This window comes from Nerophis lumbriciformis, unplaced genomic scaffold (genome assembly GCF_033978685.3).
Source record: "Nerophis lumbriciformis unplaced genomic scaffold, RoL_Nlum_v2.1 HiC_scaffold_927, whole genome shotgun sequence".
NCBI classification, from domain to species: domain Eukaryota; kingdom Metazoa; phylum Chordata; class Actinopteri; order Syngnathiformes; family Syngnathidae; genus Nerophis; species Nerophis lumbriciformis.
The window spans coordinates 1,760-21,863 of NW_027316928.1; the positions used below are offsets into that span (position 1 = coordinate 1,760).

A 20,104-nucleotide genomic window follows, 5' to 3' on the forward strand; every position below is an offset into this window, starting at 1 on the left:
ACATTATTATGGGAGACGCATTGCATCCTGTCAGTAAGATAAGAGTTAACCCACGACAAAGCTAAGTCTGACATACCATTGTAGTATTTTTAGTATTAGTAACATCAGCATTTGTAGTAATAAGTGCAGCATTGTGGTTAGTAGGCGTACAAATTGTAGTGTTATTATTAGCAGTAATTGTAATAGTATCAACAGTTATTGTATTTGTAGTATTAGTAACAGCAGCATTAGTAGTAGTAATTGTAGTATAATTATTAACAACCGCAACTGTATTATTAGTAGTAGTCGTAAATGTAATAGTAGTAGTAGCAGCAGCTATTGTAGTCAAATTATTATTAGTAACATCCGCAATTTAAGTAGTCGTAATAGTAAAATTAGCATTTGTAGCATTGGTAGTGATAGTAATTGTAGCAGCAGCAGCAGCTTTTGTGTATTATTATTATTAGTAGTGATAGTAATAGCAGCTATTGTAATATTATGTTATTAATATGTGTATTAGCAGCAGCTATAGTATTAGTAGTAATATTTATATATATATATTTCTATCTCTACCTGCTCTACAACCTCGGGTCACGCTGGTGCTTCCTGCCGTCACCCAGTCAATATATCATTACCTGCACATTACCTACCTTGTCTGTATCCCGGCATCTGTACATTTAAACCCCATACAAACAAGACAAGCAAACAACAGTCCCTGAGAGAATATAAACATGTACAGGTAGGATCATTGGTTTCCCCCGGTGAACGTGGGTACTGACAGGGGACGCGACGTGAACGCTGATCCATTGTCCCCCAGGCATGCAAAGCCATGCAAAGCGGCATGCAAACCCAGCAAGAACAGAGCAGGAAAAAAGCGACGACACCATAAGGACCAAGAGAAAAACCAGGGACATAGCAAAGACTGGGGTTGAGGTATGTTATTCCAGCATGCAAAGGAAGGTGACGGGACGTGGCGTGAAGGTAAGGGTGCAAAGAAAAGGTGCGCACAAGGCAAGGTAAAAAAAAACCTAACACTTAGCCTCAACTATAGACATGAAACAAAACTCGCTAACTGTGGCTATGAAAAAAAAAAAAAAAACTTACTTGGTAAGGCATGCAGCATGAGAAGAGCAGACGTATTGCATGGAACAGCATGAACAGAGCAGGAAAAAATTCGACGACACCATAAGGACCAACAGAAAAACCAGGGACATAGCGAGGACTGGGGTTGAGGTATGTTATTCCGGCATGCAAAGTGAAGTGACGGTACGTGGCGTGAAGGTAAGGGTGCAAAGAAAAGGCGCGCACAAGGCGGAGACAAAAAAAGTAACACATAGCCTCAACTATAGACATGAAACAAAAGTCGCTAACTGTGGCTATGAATCAACAAAAGACATGCAGCATGAGAAGAGCAGAGTTATTGCATGAAACAGCATGAAAAAAATCAACGACGACACCAGAAGGACCAACAGAAAAACCAGGCGTAAATAATGACATGGAGACAGGTGCTTGAGTCCAAAACGTGAAACAGGTGCAACTAATGAGTTGACAGGGAAACAAAACAAGAGGGTGAAAAAACAGGAACCAGTGGCGTTTTAAAGAAACACAACATAACTAAAGAAAACATGCTCACAAGACATGACAACAAGATATACTAACACCGAACTAAAACATTTCTACATCAAATCTAGTAATACATTATCATCTACAAACTAGAAGTTTTCCCTGTCAGTGCAGGATAAAAATGCAATAAGGTGCATGTATAAATAAATAAATATATAAAAATATATAAATATATGTATAATAAATAAATAGATTACGGTACTGTACAGATAAATATATTGCACTTTTTCACATGCATGTTATATGGTCTTTTGTATTCCAGCAAGTTAATCCATTTTGGGGGTTGACGGTTGTGATGATGTTTAGGGACCCTCTTCGTCAGCAAAACTATCTGCAAACAAGACATCCAAATCAAACGTATCACCTTCATCTTGACCACGAAAACCACACAGGATGGCTTCGTGGTCACTGAAATAAGTGGACACCACTGCACAATCCACAGCATACTGTGTTGTTTTGACATAAACATGGTCAATTAATGTCCCACTCTCTGTAGTCTCTTGTGTTACATGCTGGCAAAATCCATTTTGGCCCATTAATTTAGAAATTGATGAATGTTTGAGGAGGTCTTCATTAAAATCGCCCATTATAGCAATTGTGTTACTGATGGGATTGACACAATCAAGTAACTTAACCAGATTGGATTTAAAAAGAGAAATTGGATAACATGGCGGACGATAAATTACTGCCATCAAAAGGTTCTCTTTGGTAAACAGGCACACCAAGCACTCCAGATTTAAATCGGGCACCTGCAGAATCTCACAGTCCGAATTATCTACAACATATAATCCCACTCCGCCATGTTCGAGATCTCTAATCTCAGATAATTTGACATCATTGCTGCTGTAACACAAGGCTCGAGGACGACTGTGGAAAGTGTATCCCTCTATTTGGACACAGTCTGTTGAGGATTGTGCACTGAGCCACGTCTCTGTGACAGCAATACAGGTAGGCTGTAAATGCTGCGTACAAGACACCAAATGAGCGACGTGGCAACGTAAATTTTGGACGTTAAGTAAATACACAGAGAAACAGGGAGTTTCTAATGAAGGCTGTGGCTGTTCAAGTAGGAATGGGGGCATGCTATCCAATGCCCCCTTGACGGTGTGCTTGCAGTAAATGGCCTTTTCCTCAAAATCTGTAATCACAAGGCCGGATATATCCCTAACACGACTGAGGGCGACATACGCCTGCCCAGCTGCAAAAATCTTGTGTAAACACACGACAGCCTCGTCGACAGTTAGACCTTGCACTTTGTGAACAGTGCAGGCCCACGCGAGTTTAAGAGGAAACTGACGACGCAAACCGCCGCGTTTTGTCGCCGAATCCTCCACGGGGTCAATGGCAGTAGAATGCGGGCATTCTACAGCAGCATGGGAACGTTCCTTTCTCCTTTGTGAGCCTATCTTAGGATCATCAAATTTGACATAGACTACGAGGGGGAAGTCTTCATCTGCTCCAAATTGAATATAAGTCACCGTTCCACATGCGCCATTGACCAGACCGTCTGCCACAGCAACATTTTTACAAAGCATGACACGTGCTTCCGGAGCCAAACACAAACTCTTGGCCAAACACGTGTACGACGTTTTACCGTGATGCCCGACCACGCGCTCTAATTCACCCGTCTTCCTGCTGTTAATAAAATCTTGGGCCTCAATTGTAACATAATCTGGACAGGTTGCGAATAACCGCTTCAGATTATGCTCGCTGGCTTGCATATTCGTGGGATAAATATGCAAAGCAGCGCTCTGTTCCCCCGTCTCCCGAGACTTGAGGATATCGACGTCGCTTTGCGATAAGGGGGTTTCCTTTGACCGAACTCTAAGTCTATTTAGCAGCTCAGAAAAGACACTATCTTTTTGCCTCACAACTGTTTTTAGTTCTACCTTTGTGAAATGACACCAGAGGTCCACACCCACCTGACAGGTGTACAGCGGCCTCCCTTTAACGGGCGGCAACTGATAAAAGTCACCAACAGCTACAACACTAACGTTGCCAAATGGAGAAAAGTCCCCCGTCTGTTTAATTTGCCTTAACCGGCCATGCACATAAGCTAAAAGATGATGATCTACCATACTGATTTCGTCAATGATTAGAATTTGTAGGTGACCAAATTGAGCCCTCAAGGAGTTTATCTTATCTTCACCCAGAGGGATATACGGTAAACTAACCTGCATGCCAATACTGAAGGTGTGGTGAATTGTGGCTGCATGTAAACTGTATGCAGCGATGCCTGTGGGAGCAGTTAAGAGTACGCAGGTTTCATCCGGTTGGTACAGACGTGACAATAGTCTCCCTGCCTCGTACTGGATAGCTCTAATCAAATGGCTTTTTCCAGTACCTGCCCCACCAGTTACGAACACATGGAAAGGTTCTGGGGTTTTTCCCATCACCTTTTCTAGGCACCATTTCCTAATCCTATCAAAAATGCTCCTCTGCGTCTCATTGAGAGAAAGGACCAGAGCTAAACCCTCCCTTCTAGGCAAAATGTTGGTGTTTCTCTCGATTGTAGCTACTTGTTTACCACCAACAAACAAATCGGGGACATTTTCCTCCAATTCAACTAGCTGCTCGTCCCCAATTTCCCCCTGCTGCTGCTGCCGCCTCTCATCTAAACATTCCATGTGTTCGACTTGCTGTTCAGGACAAAGGTCCCCCCACGCATCCTCGTCGACACCGCCCAACAGGTCCGCAATCTCCTGCGCACGCTCTAATCGAGGACAGTCCACTTCAAACTTTGCCCTGTTTTCATCGACGACGTCTCGCACTGGCCGCTCGGTCCCGCCAGCCGACGTCACATTACCTTCCTCGTGGAACTGTTTGTAGAACTCAAAGCCTTCCGGCTTGAGCTCTAAATCAGTTCTATAAGGAAGGAACAACTGCAGCAAACTCTGAAAGTGGGCTTCCTCCTGTTTGTCCAATTTGAACCGCATGTAGCGAACGACGGCAAACTGCGTTCGTGTTCTCCGCAAGACGAACCCTAAACCCCCTTGAAGTTCGATTTTATTGTCCGAGTTTTCATTCTGGCTGAGAATACGATACTCCGAACAAAACGTGGCTATGCACATATCCTCAAACACGACACTATCGGGCCTGTTCTTATACCTCTCGACAATGCTTGTCATCCACATGTTTTCGGACCTAAGGCCCTCTGAGGAAGCCCTTTGCAACAACACACTGAGGGGTAAACTCATCCGCACAATGTTATTCCCTGTTGGAATAAACACGACCTTCCTGGAACATTCTTTCAAATGCATGCTCATTAGCCTATACACTGCCTCCTGAGCGCAGACATCTCTGTTGTGTAAATATACACTGCCCAGTTTCTTTAGAGCGTCTTTAGCAGAGAGATTTCCTAGTTTATTTGCTTCCTTAAGGGCATTGCTCAATAACAGACCCATTTCGGTCTCTGATTTTGTGATGTACTTTATGATGTATATGATGACTGCGTAGGCGTCAGTGACAAAGCTAATGTCCATGTTAGCGTTCCAACACTTCAATAGATTCCTATTATACTGGTTAACCCAGGTGTCGTTTACCCCTCGCCTATAAACCACCTTATTCTTAGTCTCCAGCCGCCTATAAGCGAGCTCAAAGACTTCCTGGTTGATGCCCACACTGGCAAACAACTCTTCTACACTACCAAAAGGCTCCTCCCTCCCCATGGCATTCTTTACTCTCTCCATAAACATCTTCGCAACCTCCTTTGGCATCTTCCTTCCCTCATCGTCAAAACAGGTGCACTTTGGCCTGTTTTCTGAAGTGCGATCACCCTCTGTCCCCGTTCCCTTTTTAGGACAAACACATTCTTTGATTTTGCAGATGAACGTGCGTGCAGAGATGGGTTTTGGAAAATTGAAACGACATACCGTTTTATTTTTACGACATGACTTTGAATGCCGTTTTGAATGCGTTTGAACCGATGACACAACTTCCAATAGTGTGTCATCGCCAGAGGGTAGCTCACATGTCACATATTTATCAACAAACTCTGCAACTTCTACATCTGTGTTTTTATAAATTTGGGGAGCTCCCTCAATCCAAAACAGCGCATGAACATGGGGGGACCCACGCTGCTGGAACTCAATGCGATAAAAGAAATCTACAATCTTGCCAACTGGTTGAGACGGGGACATGAGTACTTCCTTCAAAAAACAGTGCCACCTGTAGTCAAACATCCTCGCGGCTGTGACCGGGTTGCGACGCAACAGCTCGCACCTATCGGCCCACTCTAACTGTTCTACTGTCTGCTGTCTGCCTTCCTGTCTCAGGATGCTGGCAAGGAGATTTTGCCAGCGCAAATCAGCAGAAGAAAAAGAGCAGAACCATGTAGGAATCCCCAATTGGCGGACACAAGCCAAAAGGTCTTTCTGAACGGAAGACCAAAAAGCTGGCGTCCCGCGAATGGGCCGAAGGAAACGAAAACCGTCATCGAACTGTAGCAAGCGCTTCAGAGACTCGTCGTCTTTGAGCATGCCCGGGGAAATCCGCTGAGAATGCTGACCCCCCTTACCTTTACGCATGGCGACCGAAATACTACTTATCACTTGGTCTAATTCGGACATATACTGGCTAAAGAATATGTATTCCACATTGCGCGCAAAACGGCCGTCGGCGTGCATTACCCGATTATTAAAGTAGCGCGACAATGTTAAGCGATGCGTGCGGCGGGTGTGGAATGTATTTGTGCTCGTCGGAAACAGCACAGGGAAACATTTCGCCTCATTTAATTTGTCAGAAAGCATTCTAACCGGACTATTACCTTCCGCGGGGGCCAGACATACAACATCCGCAAAATACTGATCTAATGCTTCCTGACCGATATCAACAGGCATAAGACAAGTGTCCTGAAACATGCAGTGCTGTTGTCTGTCATGTAACATTTCATCTTGTGCTATGTCTTCGGATTCCTCTTCTGCCCCAATTTCCTGCTCTACAGCCTCATCCTCACTGGACTGTGTGTCGACAACAACCTGCTTACCCTGACCAGGCTCTACAACAACCTCTTCCTCCCTACAAAAATCATTTAACCATTCCTCGTTGAACTCAATGTCTTTATACAAGACATTTGTTCTCTTTAAGTACTCTATAGCACGCCTGACACGCCACGAGTCAACAAATTGATACTCGTAGTGTCCTTTGTAGGTTAATTTCCGTTTTAACTTAACTTGAAGCAGAGACCCCTCCGTACTGGACCGCGGCAACACATTTGTGGTTTGTACAATGTTGGCCGGAACACAAGTAACTGGCCCGTGTACACCATTCTGACCACCCTTGGGCAACGCCAACGCCTTCATAAAAGGGATGCGTAAAGCTATCAGGTGCTGCTCTAAGCTATTCAGACATCCCAGTTCTGGAGGAATGGGGTGTACAGCTAAGTTATTGTTCCAACATTCAGCTGGGAATTGACCTTTACTGATCTTACTATGACAAGTAAAACAAATCCACAACTGACCTCTGGACTCAACAATGGGACAGGGCTCAACACACTTATCATCACAACTATGCAGATAATGCTCACTAATGCAATTATTTGCAATGCCTGCCGTTGCTAAACGTGCTGCATATACTTCCCTCTCACAGCGCAGCACCTGATATTTAAACTGCAGCCTATGACAAACACTACACACGAAATCCGGTCCGTGTCTAACCTTATCCAAAAAACTATCCATGACAAAACCAAAATCTACAGACCTCTCCAGCCTCTGCTTCCGACTCAGCTGTACACTAGCTATTACTTGCTGCCTATGTTTTAAACTAACACTATACTGCCTTTTGCTGGCTAGTTTAACCGCGTCTCTATGTTCTAAATTTTCTTTATATTTACCAACACTGCGTGCTTTAATCCTATCTTTGTGTTCTAAATTGTCTTTATATTTACCAACACTGCGTGCTTTAATCCTATCTTTATGTTCTAAATTGTCTTTATATTTACCAACACTGCGTGCTTTAATCCTATCTTTATGTTCTAAATTGTCTTTATATTTACCAACACTGCGTGCTTTAATCCTATCTTTATGTTCTAAATTGTCTTTATATTTACCAACACTGCGTGCTTTAATCCTATCTTTATGTTCTAAATTGTCTTTATATTTACCAACACTGCGTGCTTTAATCCTCTCTTTATGTTCTAAATTGTCTTTATATTTACCAACACTGCGTGCTTTAATCCTATCTTTATGTTCTAAATTTTCTTTATATTTACCAACACTGCGTGCTTTAATCCTATCTTTATGTTCTAAATTTTCTTTATATTTACCAACACTACGTGCCTTAACCCTATATTTGTGTGGTAAATTTTCTTTATATTTCCCGACACTATGTGCCTTAACCATGTGTCTGTGTTCTAAATTCTCCCTGTACTTGCCTAGACTGCGTGCTTTAACGCTGTACTTGTGTTCTAAATTCAAACTATATTTCCGTACACTGCGTGCTTTAGCGCTGTACCTGTGCTCAAAGCTAGATCTGTATTTCTCAACACTTCGTGATGTATAGCTCTCCCTGAAGTTTAAGTCCTCACTATACATTTTCCTATAAAGCAGGGCACGTCTCTCGCGACGGCTAACATTAAATGTATCCTGCAGTCTTTTCTTGCGCTTTAAATACTTTGTCGCACTAGAATCCCTACTCATTGTACTGCCCTCGACAACCTCTATAAAATCTTTACCTGAATCTAGAGAAGTTATCCCATCTACTGCCTGCCCCAGTCCATCTTTCACTGAAGACCTAGTGCTACAGCCGATATCCCAGCCTAATTTACAATAACCATGACAACTTTGCAGTCCAGGCTTTAAAACACAAACAACGTACTCAAAATGCTGGCCCCCGACATTCTCCAAGTAAATGCAGTCCGCAGACAAACACTTACTGCTGCAACGATACTTTAGCCAACGACCATCATGAAATGTAAAAATGTCAATGCCTAAATAATCTGCAGTGGCCTGGATTTCAACCTCTGTGGCCCAAGTATTGACACACTTCATCCTGGACTGCTTGATGTACTCTAAAAGAGACATCTCGCTCCTCAAAAGACCCCGATACCTAGCCTCATTCTTTTCTAGCTCTCTACAGGCAGCCAGTCTAATCTTACGATGGTTCTTCTGTGAACCACTGACAGCCTGAGAGACAGCTCTGAAAAAGCAGTTCCCATCCGGAACTATTTTCTCACTAAGGCAAGGAACACCCAAGTAGCCCACCTCTCTATGCACCAGACCACCGACTTTCATAAAATCAACTTTTAATTGACTACACAAAGCCCTACAAACGTCATCACCGAGGGGACGGAAAAACAATTTCCCAATCTCTGATGCAGTGATAAACACTACATCAGAGTTGACTATAACGCTATCAAAACACTTTGATTGTTTAGACATGCGTTCACGGGAAAAAATCTTACGCTTTTTGCCATCATTGGCAACAAATTCTGCTGTTGAGCCACTGCTAACTTCACTTAAAAAAGTGAGAACAGAAGCGCCAGACAGTGCTGGGCTCGCTTCAACACCAGCCCCACTCTGACACACAGATGGGGCTGCAGAATTGTTTGCAAGGTCACTAAATCCTGGTGCCGAAGCAGTGCTCATCTCTATGAAGCCACTCTCCACAGAAACACCGGATTGTGCATGGCTCACTGCAGAATTTTTTGCAAGGTCACTAAATCCTGGTGCCGAAGCAGTGCTCATCTCTATGAAGCCACTCTCCACAGAAACACCGGATTGTGCGTGGCTCACAGCTGGACCTGCATCACTCTCAAACAAGGAGGTGGTGGCACAAACATCTTTGATGTCACTAAGCTCAGGTGCTGCAGCAGTGTTCATCTCAAAGATGCAACTCTCTACAGAAGCTCCAGACAACGCTGGACTTGCACCTACACTAACCCTAACGCCACACAGCTCAAAAGGCTGCGGCCCTGGACTGAGAGCGTCAGCCAAACAACAGATGTAGTGATGCAGGTCATCTAAACAGGAGAAGTGCAGTATTGCACTGGTACCGTTGTGATCTACCAGGCCACAGCTACTACGTGAGTGACTGTCGACCACAGCGAACTGTCCATTCTCACAGATGATGGCAGATGTAGACGTTACCAGTGTCAGCAGACACATGCTGTACTGCCTGAAAATTCCCTCTAATCCATTACGCAGAGTCACAAAGGGACCGTTTTCCTGCTCAACACCCACAGCACCAGATGCTGGGTGTTGACAAAAATGAAAACTAAACAACTGCTCGTCAATAACTACATTACTAGGTAGATCCGGCACGGACAAAAAATGCGACGGATGGCTAAAAATACCCAGGTTGCGCAAACTACTGTATAATTCATCGCCGGAATACAGAATGCGATCAAGCTCCTGTGTCTCCCACGAAAACACGCTTTTCACCACATGCTTAGCTATACTACTTGCAGCAATGGCCATGCACTGCATCCCTCCGTAACTAAACCTGCTATCCCCCTGGTGAAAAGATCCGCGCACAACCTTAGTTAACCTAATTCCCCGACAATCCCTCGCGACCATTGCCACACGACCACAGACGGACTGAGGTTCAGCAACACTAACAGTACCACTATCACTAGGTAAAGGAAAAGAAGCAACCTTATCTGTGGAGACCTGCAGCGGCACCTGGGATTCCTCCTGGACAGCAGGCTCCTCCCTGATGACCGTTGGCTCCCCACAGACCGCAGGCACCTGAAAATGTAAGGGAGAAACGGTGACACCAACCTGCTCCCTCCGTCCGGCGCGCCTGACGGCCACAGGTCTCCGACGACGCATATCAGGAGAAGCCTATAGAAATTAAAAGCAAAATGTATAGAGGCTGTCTACTTAAGGCATACTTTATTGGATATTTTACAATTATGTATCACATACTAAAAAATTTCACAACTATTGATTAACAACTAGTGGTAGTAATGGTAATAGTAATAACAGATGTATAATGGCTGTGGCATTTTATTAGGACGCCTTGCTGTTGAGGTGTTCAGGACATGTACCACCGCGGTAGGAGACCACGAGGAAGACCCAGGACACGCTGAAAAGACTATGTCTCTCAGCAGGCCTGGGAACGCCTCGGGATCCTCCGGGAAGAGCAGGCGGAAGTGGCTGAGGAGAGGGAAGTTTGGGCTTCCCTGATTGGGCTGCTTCCCCCGCGACCCAAGCCCAGATAAGCAGTAGAAGATGGATGAATGGATTATTACACAGAGAATGTGTTGTATACACATCAGTGTCTTCGATTTGTTATTGACAGTATACGTAGAAAGAGGTTTATGACACATTACCTGGCCAGGTGGTGGGACAGCAGTGCAGTCGGAGGAAGGAGCGAACTCCCTCCGTCCGGTGCGCCTGACAGCCACAGGTCTCCGACGACACCTCCCAGGAGAAGCCTATTAAAATGAAAAGAAAAATTCATAAAGGCTGTCTACTTAAGGCATACTCTATTGGATATTGTACAATTATGTATCACATACTTAAAAATTGCCCAACATTTGATTAACAACTAGTGGTAAAAATGGTAATAGTAATAACAGTTGTAAAATGGCTTGGGCATTTTATTAGGACGCCTTGCTGTTGGTGTTCAGGACATGTACCACCAGTAGGAGACCACGAGGAAGACCCAGGACACGCTGAAGAGACTATGTCTCTCAGCAGGCTTGGGAGCGCCTCGGGATCCCCCAGGAAGAGCAGGCGGAAGTGGCTGAGGAGAGGGAGGTTTGGGCTACTGCCCCCGCGACCCAAGCCCGGATAAGTAGTAGAAGATGTATTATTACACAGAGAAAGTGTAGTATACACATGTTTTATACATCATTGTCTTAGATTCGTTATTGACACTATACGTAGAAAGAAGTTTATGACACACATTACCTGGCCAGGTGGTGGGATAGCAGTGCAGTTGGAGTCAGAGGAAGGAGCGAACTCCTCCATGGCATCCAACATAGGACTGCTGAACCACACAGGGTTGGACGGGATGGGAAGGGACTGTTGCACCGGCTGTGTTCCAGCCTTCCAAACATAAAAAAAAAAAGGCACTTAGTTATTAATTTTATATATACAGAATGAGAAAGGTTTGTGAGCAAACAATAGCCAGAGACTGAGGCAACGTTTCTAAAGGTTTCAGCCAACTCGTTAATAAGAAGAGACATGCTTAACACACTCCAATAAAAATAAGCGAAAACGGCTCTAAAATAGACAGCGACCCACAGCAACACATTACCTTTCCCTCCCGTCCAACCGTGGTCCACCTCCGGGGATCTGGGCGCCGACGGGGCAGGGGTTCTGGCCCAGTCACCAGGGCAGGTGGCGGCGTCCACCAAGGGGAAGGAGGCGCAGGCTCCACCAGGATGGGCGAGCCACCTGTGTCGGCATGAAGATAAGAAATTGTGTCTTAAACACATGCTCATCTACATGTGAAGAGTACCTATAAAGCAGGGGTGTCCAAACTTTTTCCACTGAGGGCCGCACATAGAAAAATCGAAGCTAGCAGGGCCCATTTTGATATTTATTATTTAAAAAAGCAATACATGTATAAAGAATATACAGTTAGGCTTCCACTCAGGCTTGATCCCAGGGACTACAAAGGGTTTTTGTCCAGAAAATGTGTCATTATTCAGTATAATTGGTGTTATTCGTCAAGTTTTTAAATCTCTAGATCAACAGTAGGGCAATATAACAATTGTTAAACATATAAATAGTAATTTTATTTTTTTCCCAAAGAAAACCCTTTTTTAATGAGAAAACTCAAAATATGCAATATTTGCACACAATAAAAATTTTAAGTGGGATATTAGAGATTATATAATAGAGCCATAAAAAGGTCAATAACTTATAACACCAGAGATTATAATTAATTATTATTATTTGAACAATGACACTTAAAATCTAATCTAACTAAAATTGTAGGGGATCCAAAAGGGTCCTACTCATTAAAGTGTTTACTTTTAACACAATGTCGAGATCAACCTCAAATCTCTGTCAATTATAAGTGTTATGGTTGTTTATGTATTTGGTAAGTTCGTTTTAGGACCTTATTAAAAAAAAAAAAAAAGCTAGTTTATTTACATGGTAAATCAAATATGCAACATTTTCCCCAAGAAATATCTCAAAATATTTAATGTGATGTAATTGCAGCTCTGAATAGGTCAATAATTCATAATGACATAGATTAATTATTATTTTTTAAAGAAAGAAACAGCCTACATGGCAGCTTTGAGTGATTAAACATTGCTACATATTCTTGTTACATTTCACCTGTTAGCTTTTTAAATACCACTTAATGGTTTGTAGTTTTATTTCCCAATCGTATTTTTAAAATGTGCCGTGGGGCCGCCTAAAAAAGACCTGGGGGCCGCAAATGGCCCCCGGGCCGTTCTTTGGACACCCCTGCTCTAGATCAACATTAGGTCTACCAATCAATATAACATTTTTTAAAGATTAAAATAGTATGCTATATTTGTCAAAGAAAAACTTTTTTAAAGAAAAAAACAAAATATGCAATAATGTCACCCAATAAAATGTGTAAGTAGGATATTTGAGATTATATAATAAGAGCCTTAAAAAGGGCAATAGCTCATAACACCAGAGATTGTAATTATTATTTTTTGAGCAATGACACTTAAAATCAAATCACAGTAAAATTTTAGGTAATACAAAACTAATTAAAGTGTCAAAAAAGTAAATTATAAATTGTGTTTTTTTTACTGTGTACTTTTAACACAATAATCTCGAGATCAACTTCAGATCTGTCAATTATAAGTGTTATGGTTGTTTATGTTTGTTGTTTGTTTGTTTTAGTGACTTATTAAAAAAAAAAAAACAGATGTGATTTTTACATGGCAAACAAAATATGCAACATTTTCCCCAAAAAATATCTCCAAATATTTAATGTGATGTAATGGAAGCCTTGAATAGGTCAATAATTCATAATGACAGATTTTGAATCATTATTATTTTTTGAAAGGAAGAAACAGCCTACATGGCAGCTTTGTGTGATTAGAGTAAACATTGCTACATTTTCTTGTTACATTTCACCAGTTTGCTCGTTAAATACCACTTGTAAGCTTTTACATGTTTTCAATCGTATTTTTGAAATGTGCCTTGGGGCCGTTAAAAATGACCTGCGGGCCGCAAATGTCCCCCGGGCCGCACTTAGGATACCCCTGCTCAAGATAAACATTAGGTCTGTCAATGTAACATTTTTTAAAGATTAAAATTGTATGGTCTTTTTGTCAAAGAAAACCATTTTATTAATGAAAAAAAAGTAAATAAGCAATATTTTCACCCAATAAAATGAGTATGTGGGATATTAGAGACTATATAATAGAGCCGTCAAAAGGTCAATAACTCATAACACCATTGATCATTATTATTTTTAGACCAACGACTCAGAAAAACTAATCACACTAAAATTGTAGGGAATCCAAAAGGGTCCTACTCGTTAGTGTTAAAAAATAAATAATAATTGTGTTTTTTTACTGTTGACTTTTACCACAATAATCTCGAGATCAACTTCAGATATATCTGTCAATTATAAGTTTTATGGTTGTTTATGTTATTTGTAAGTTCGTTTTAGGCCCTTCTTTAATCAAAAGCGAGTTGTGTTACATGACAAACACAAAATATGCAACATTTTCCCCACAAAATATTTAATGAGATGTAATGGAAGCCTTGAATAGGTGAATAATACATAATGACATTGATTTAGATTCATTATTATTTTTTAAAGAAAGAAACAGCCTACATGGCTGCTTTGTATGATTAGGGTAAACATTGCTACATTTTCTTGTCACATTTCACCTGTGTGCTTTTTAAATACCACTTTTAATGTTGTTTTTTCCCCCAATCGCATTTTTAAAATGTGCCGTGGGGCCGTTAAAAAAATGACCTGCGGGCCCACTTTGGACAGCCCTGCTCTAGATCAACAGTAGGTCTATCTGTCAATATAAAAAATTTTAAAGATTAAAATTGTATGCTCTTTTTGTCAACGAAAACCCTTCTTTTAATAAAGATAACTAAATATGCAATATTTTCACCCAATAAAATTTGTAAGTGGGATATTGGAGATTATATAATAGAGCCATAAAAAGGTCAATAACTTATGACACCAGAGATTATAATTAATTATTATTATTTGAACAATGACACTTAAAAACTAATCACACTAAAATTGTAGGGGATCCAAAAGAGTCGTACTCATTAAAGTGTTTACTTTTAACACAATCTCGAGATCAACTTCAAATCTCTGTCAATTATAAGTTATATAGTTGTGTATGTATTTGGTAAGTTGGTTTTAGGACCTTCTTAAAAAAAACAAAAAAAAACAGCTAGTTTTTGTTACATGGCAAACAAAATATGCAACATTTCCCCCCCAAAATATCTCAAAAATATTTAATGTGACGTAGTTGGAGCTCTGAATAGGTCAATAATTCATAATGACATTGATTTTGATTCATTAGTATTTTTTAAAGAAAGAAACAGCCTACATGGCAGCTTTGTGTGATTAAACATTGCGACATTTTCTTGTTACATTTCACCGGTTTCCTCCTTAAATACCACTTTTAATGTATTGTAATTGTTTTTCCCAATCGTATTTATAAAATGTGCCGTGGGGCCGTTTACAAATGACCTGGGGGCCGCAAAAGGCCCCCGGGCCGCTCTTTGGACACCCCTGCTTTAGATCAACATTAGGTCTATCTATCAATAAAAAAAATTGTAAAGAAGAAAATTGTATGCTATTTTTGTCAAAGAAAATATATTGTAATGAAAAAAACAAAATATGCAATATTTTCACCCAATAAAATTGGTAAGTAGGATATTTGAGATTATATAATAATAGAGCCTTAAAAAGGGCAATAACTCATAACACCAGAGATTGTAATATTAATTACAATCTCTGGTGTTATGAGTTATTGCCCTTTGTTTTTGTCAAAGAAAACTTTAGCATGAAAAAAACAAAATAGGCAATATTTTCACCCAATAAAATTTGTAAGTAGGATATTTGAGATTATATAATAGAGCCTTAAAAAGGGCAATAACTCATAACAGAGATTTTAATTATTATTATTTGAGCAATGACACGTAAAAACTAATCACACAAAAATTTTAGGGAATATAAAAGGGTCCTACTCATTAAAGTGTTAAAAAAGGAATTATAAATTTTTTTTTTTTTACTGTTTACTTTTAACACAATATTCTCGAGATCAACTTCAGACCAGTTTGCTCTTTAAATACCACCTTTAATGTTTGTTCCCCCCCCCCAAATCGTAATTATAAAATGTGTCTTTTGGCCGTAAAAAAATTAACTGAGGGCCGCACTTTGGACACCCATGCTATAACGCAATATGATAAGCTGTACAAAACTTACTAGCGACCAACTCGGGGACAGGAGGCATGGGGGTCCATGACTGCCGCTCTGCCATCTTCCTCCAAAGAACAGCAGATGCAGTGATGCAGGCCATCTAAACAGGAAAAGTGCAGTATAACACGGTTACCATTGTGATATACCAAAAAAATAGGCACTTATTTTATTGTATGTATACAGAATGAGAAAAGTTTCTGAGCAAACCATAGCCGGAGACTGTGGCAACTTATCTAAAGGTTTCAGCCAACTCGTTAAGAGACATGCTTAACACACTCCAATAAAACATTCACTGTTTTTATTTTGATGTTTGTGACAAGTAAATATAATCAAAACTAGGCTTATACTTAGCATAAGATAACATCAAAAAGCTGTCAAAAAACATGACTGTTTTAGCTGTTTAATCAGCAACACCTGTCACTCACTCCTTAATTTTGTTCTTTCTTATAAGGAGGCCTCGTCTTAAGAAAATGTGCACTGTTAAAGTATATCATAAACTATAGAGCCGTTAGTTATTTCATCATACAAAATGTATTATCATAAATAAAAAAGTAACAAAAACAAAAAACAGCTCTAAAATACAGACAGCGGCCCACAGCAACACATTACCTCTCCCTCCTGTCCAACCCTGGGCCACGTCCGGGGATCCAGGCAGTCCTTCAGACCAGGGGAAGGAGGTGCAGGGGGATCGGGTGTGAAGAGGGTGAGCGCAGCGTCGCACAACAGCTTCACCAGGATGGGCGAGCCACCTGTGTCGCTGAGGTGCACCTGAATAACAGATACAGAACACATTGGCTCCATAAGTGTATCTAACACCACAGAAAGCAAATAGGCTGTCATAACAACTGTACAGTTGCTGTACTTACGCCGTCATAACACCACAGCTCCAACCGATCCAGCAGGAAGCTGCTGGTCACAGCCACGAATGGGAGACCTGATCCAGATTTAAGGAAAATCATTATACTTGCATACTTTGAATTTGCTGTGAAAGCGACAATTGCGCCAGCGCAAAGATGAAAGCATGAACGTACCCATGCGTGCTGCGACGCGGTGGTGCTCCTGACGCAGCAGATCCTGCAGGCCCACGGGTTTGTTCAGACGCGGGGGGAAGTCCAGAACAAACACCTACAGACACAAATTTTATCACATTAATGCCTTAAAATAAATAAAAAAACACTGGCTGCTGTAAACAGCTGTACAGTAATATACAACAAAAAGTGAACACACCTTGGGCCAGCGGCTGCGGACGCTGGTCAGGAGCGCGCCGAACTCCACCGCCGCATCGCCACGGTCCAGGTCGTTGCTCGGGGCCAGCACGCAGACGACATCCGGGGTCCACGGGAACTCCAGGCGCCCCACCTCTTTCCTCAAGTCAGCTGCACCTCCACCTGGAACAGACAGAAAAGAAAAAGAGAGAGGTACCTTGGGTAAGGCGACGTCCCCATCCACCAGGCCCCTCAGGTGGGAGTCGCCGATGACGAAGACAGTCTGAAACAACAAACACTTTGCTTTAGAACAGACACAAGAACCATGACTAACAACTCAGTCTTGACGAAAGAAGAAATGTTACCTTCTTCTCCGGGGCGAAAGCTGGAGGGACAAACTTCACCTGACGGCCAGTCAGGTCCGAAGTCGGCCACCTCCGCACGCGGTGGCGGAACCCAGTGCCGCGCCCTATGTAATGAAGAGACGAAATTGTGTCTTAAACACATGCTCATCTACATGTGAAGAGTACCTATAAAGCAGAATGAACAGCCTACATGGCAGCTTTGTGTGATTAGAGTAAACAGTGCTACAGTTTCTTGAGACATTTCACCAGTTTGCTCTTTAAATACCACTTTTAATGTTTATAATTTTTTTCCTATCGTATTTTTAAAATGAGCCGTGGGGCCGTAAAAAAACGACCTGTGGGCCACACTTTGGCCACCCCTGCTATTAAGCATACGATAAGCTGTGCAAGACTTACGAGCGACGAACTCGGGCACAGGAGGCATGGGGGGCGATGACTGCCGCTCTGCCAACTTCGTCCTGGCGGCTAGTGCCCGCCTGTGGCCCTTGGCACGCGGCATCTAAACAGATACACACACAAAGAGAGCTGTTAAATTGTAGCAAAGAAAACACAAAGATCAGAGTGAAACGTTGTCAATGTTCTTCCACATAGGGTTATGACCAGTGTTGGGACTAACGCGTTACAAAGTAACACGTTACTGTAACGCCGTTAGTTTGGGCGCTAACTAGTAATCTAATGCGTAATTTTTTATATTCAGTAACTCAGTTACCGTTACTACATGATGCGTTACTACATAAAAAAAAAACGTAAAATAACCAGTATCGGCTAGAAACAGAAGATCGGAGTGTGTTTTATAGCAGTGCTGGGGTTGGAAAAGAAGAGGTGTGCTTTCTGTGGGTGGGGACGGGGGACTCCCAGACCGTAGTTGAGGGGCGCAGGGGAGATGTTCCTCCAGGGCCTATGTACTTCGGGGCTAACAACCTTCACTTTACCCGAAAGTGGGCGAATGACGAGGCCGGCGGTTTGTTGCAACTTTATTGGACGCAGCCATCCACCAAGCTAGAGCACCTGCACGCACACCCTCACCTTTGTCGCCCACTCACTCACTGACGTCCCTCACCTCACATGCTGTCATACCATAAAGGGACACACACACACACACACACACACACACACACCTCTCATAACTAACATGACATCAAGGTGAAGCCAGAAGTCGAGTGTCTTAACATTACTTGTATTTTGTTGAGCACAAAGAAAAGATAATTTTAGTTAAATGTAAGTTGTGTCTAGGATCAAAGATCCTATCTACTTAAGAGTAAAAGTGCCATGATGTTGCAGCTATTTAAAGTAGTATTGTCAATTTGTTGTGGCCTGAAAGAAAATAGCCTTTTGAAACATATCTTAGTCTTTGTGTGTTGTATGTAGACCACATTGCTTGGCAGAGTTCAGTGATGCAAATGCATGTAAAGTAGAGCAAAAGAGTGTATTATTCTCCAGTGCAATAACAGTACTGAAATGAAGGATAAAAGAGCATTAATGGGAGCATTAAAAAAAAGGGGCGGGGGGTAACAAAATAGATAATTTTCACAGTAACGCATAACTTTTTGGTGTAAGTAACAGAGTTATTGACCGAGGTACTTTTGAAATAAAGTAACTAGTAACTGTAACTAGTTACCAGTAAGTAACCCAACACTGGTTATGACTGTTTGTTCCCCTCGCCATTTCAATAAATAAAATAAATCACACTCACCTTAGCAGGAACTATGTGATGGGAAGTGTGTCCAGTGAGTGTGTCTGTGTGCTTTTGTAGTGAGTGTGTCTGTGTGAATAATTTATGTATATCTGTTATGTATATGCGTGTTGGTCAATTTTTGTGCTCACAACTCTGAAAGAATTCACCAGAAGCAGTGCACACAACCTGGAATCACAACCTGGAATCAAAGAATAGACATAGGTTCTATTTAACAGCAAATTGTGTATATTTCTATAACCTTGCACTTTCAAAAGGGTTGTAACACAGGTAAACCACAATAAAGACATCATATTATAGCAGCATTAACACTCACATGACTTCAGAACTGCTACTGAACATCAGCAGCATATCATTTTAAAGAAAGAATGATCAGAAAGCAGTTGCTGTAAACACACACGGCATATACGCGACAGAAAAACAGGGGCAGTCGGCAATGTTAGCTGAAATTTTGCATGTTTGTGAGCAAACGCACAAACTCCCTGAGCATTCAGTGGAGCACATGTGAGCAACATCAGACGTGCACACTGTGGCCACACCAGCATCACACCTGTCCCAAACCTGACATCATAACAACTAAAATGATTTACTAAAACAATTGTCTGATATAAGTGATGTAGCCCTCATACAATGACAAAAAAACCCACCATTCTTTTCATGACCTATGTGCTAGTATTGTATGTCTGGCTGCAGCTCCTGCCTTTAAAATAAATGTTACCCCTTTCAGAGATTACATTAAGTTCCTGTAATTAATTTATAATTTTATTTGTCATAAAGAAAGACAATAATGTGTGCTTGCGGACTGTATCCCTGCAGACAGTAGTGATCTGTATTGATATGTAATGAATATATTTTATTATTTAAGTAGAATGAAAAAAAAAAAAAAAAAATTTTAA

The 20,104-nt window shown here is 41.6% G+C and overlaps 1 protein-coding gene across 5 annotated transcripts; it reads right to left on the reverse strand.

The window, feature by feature from the left end:
* Positions 1–413: 413 nt before the first annotated feature.
* Positions 414–19,386, reverse strand: LOC133608529 (uncharacterized). Of its 5 annotated transcripts, none has more exons than XM_072912789.1 (13): positions 19,209–19,386; positions 17,912–18,014; positions 17,516–17,619; positions 17,173–17,433; positions 16,977–17,070; positions 16,812–16,879; positions 16,555–16,713; positions 15,952–16,045; positions 11,806–11,945; positions 11,457–11,594; positions 11,183–11,310; positions 10,874–10,978; positions 9,939–10,382 (listed from the first exon to the last, which is right to left on the reverse strand). In XM_072912789.1, the coding sequence occupies exons 2-13, from the start codon at positions 18,012–18,014 to the stop codon at positions 10,082–10,084; spliced, it is 1,695 nt and encodes a 564-aa protein (XP_072768890.1). In that variant the 5' UTR covers positions 19,209–19,386; the 3' UTR covers positions 9,939–10,081. The 5 variants fall into 5 exon arrangements, with proteins under 5 accessions (XP_072768889.1, XP_072768890.1, XP_072768892.1 ...); XM_072912792.1 differs by lacking the exon at positions 9,939–10,382 and adding an exon at positions 10,508–10,732; XM_072912788.1 differs by lacking the exon at positions 11,183–11,310 and having other exon boundaries at positions 414–10,382.
* Positions 19,387–20,104: the final 718 nt, after the last annotated feature.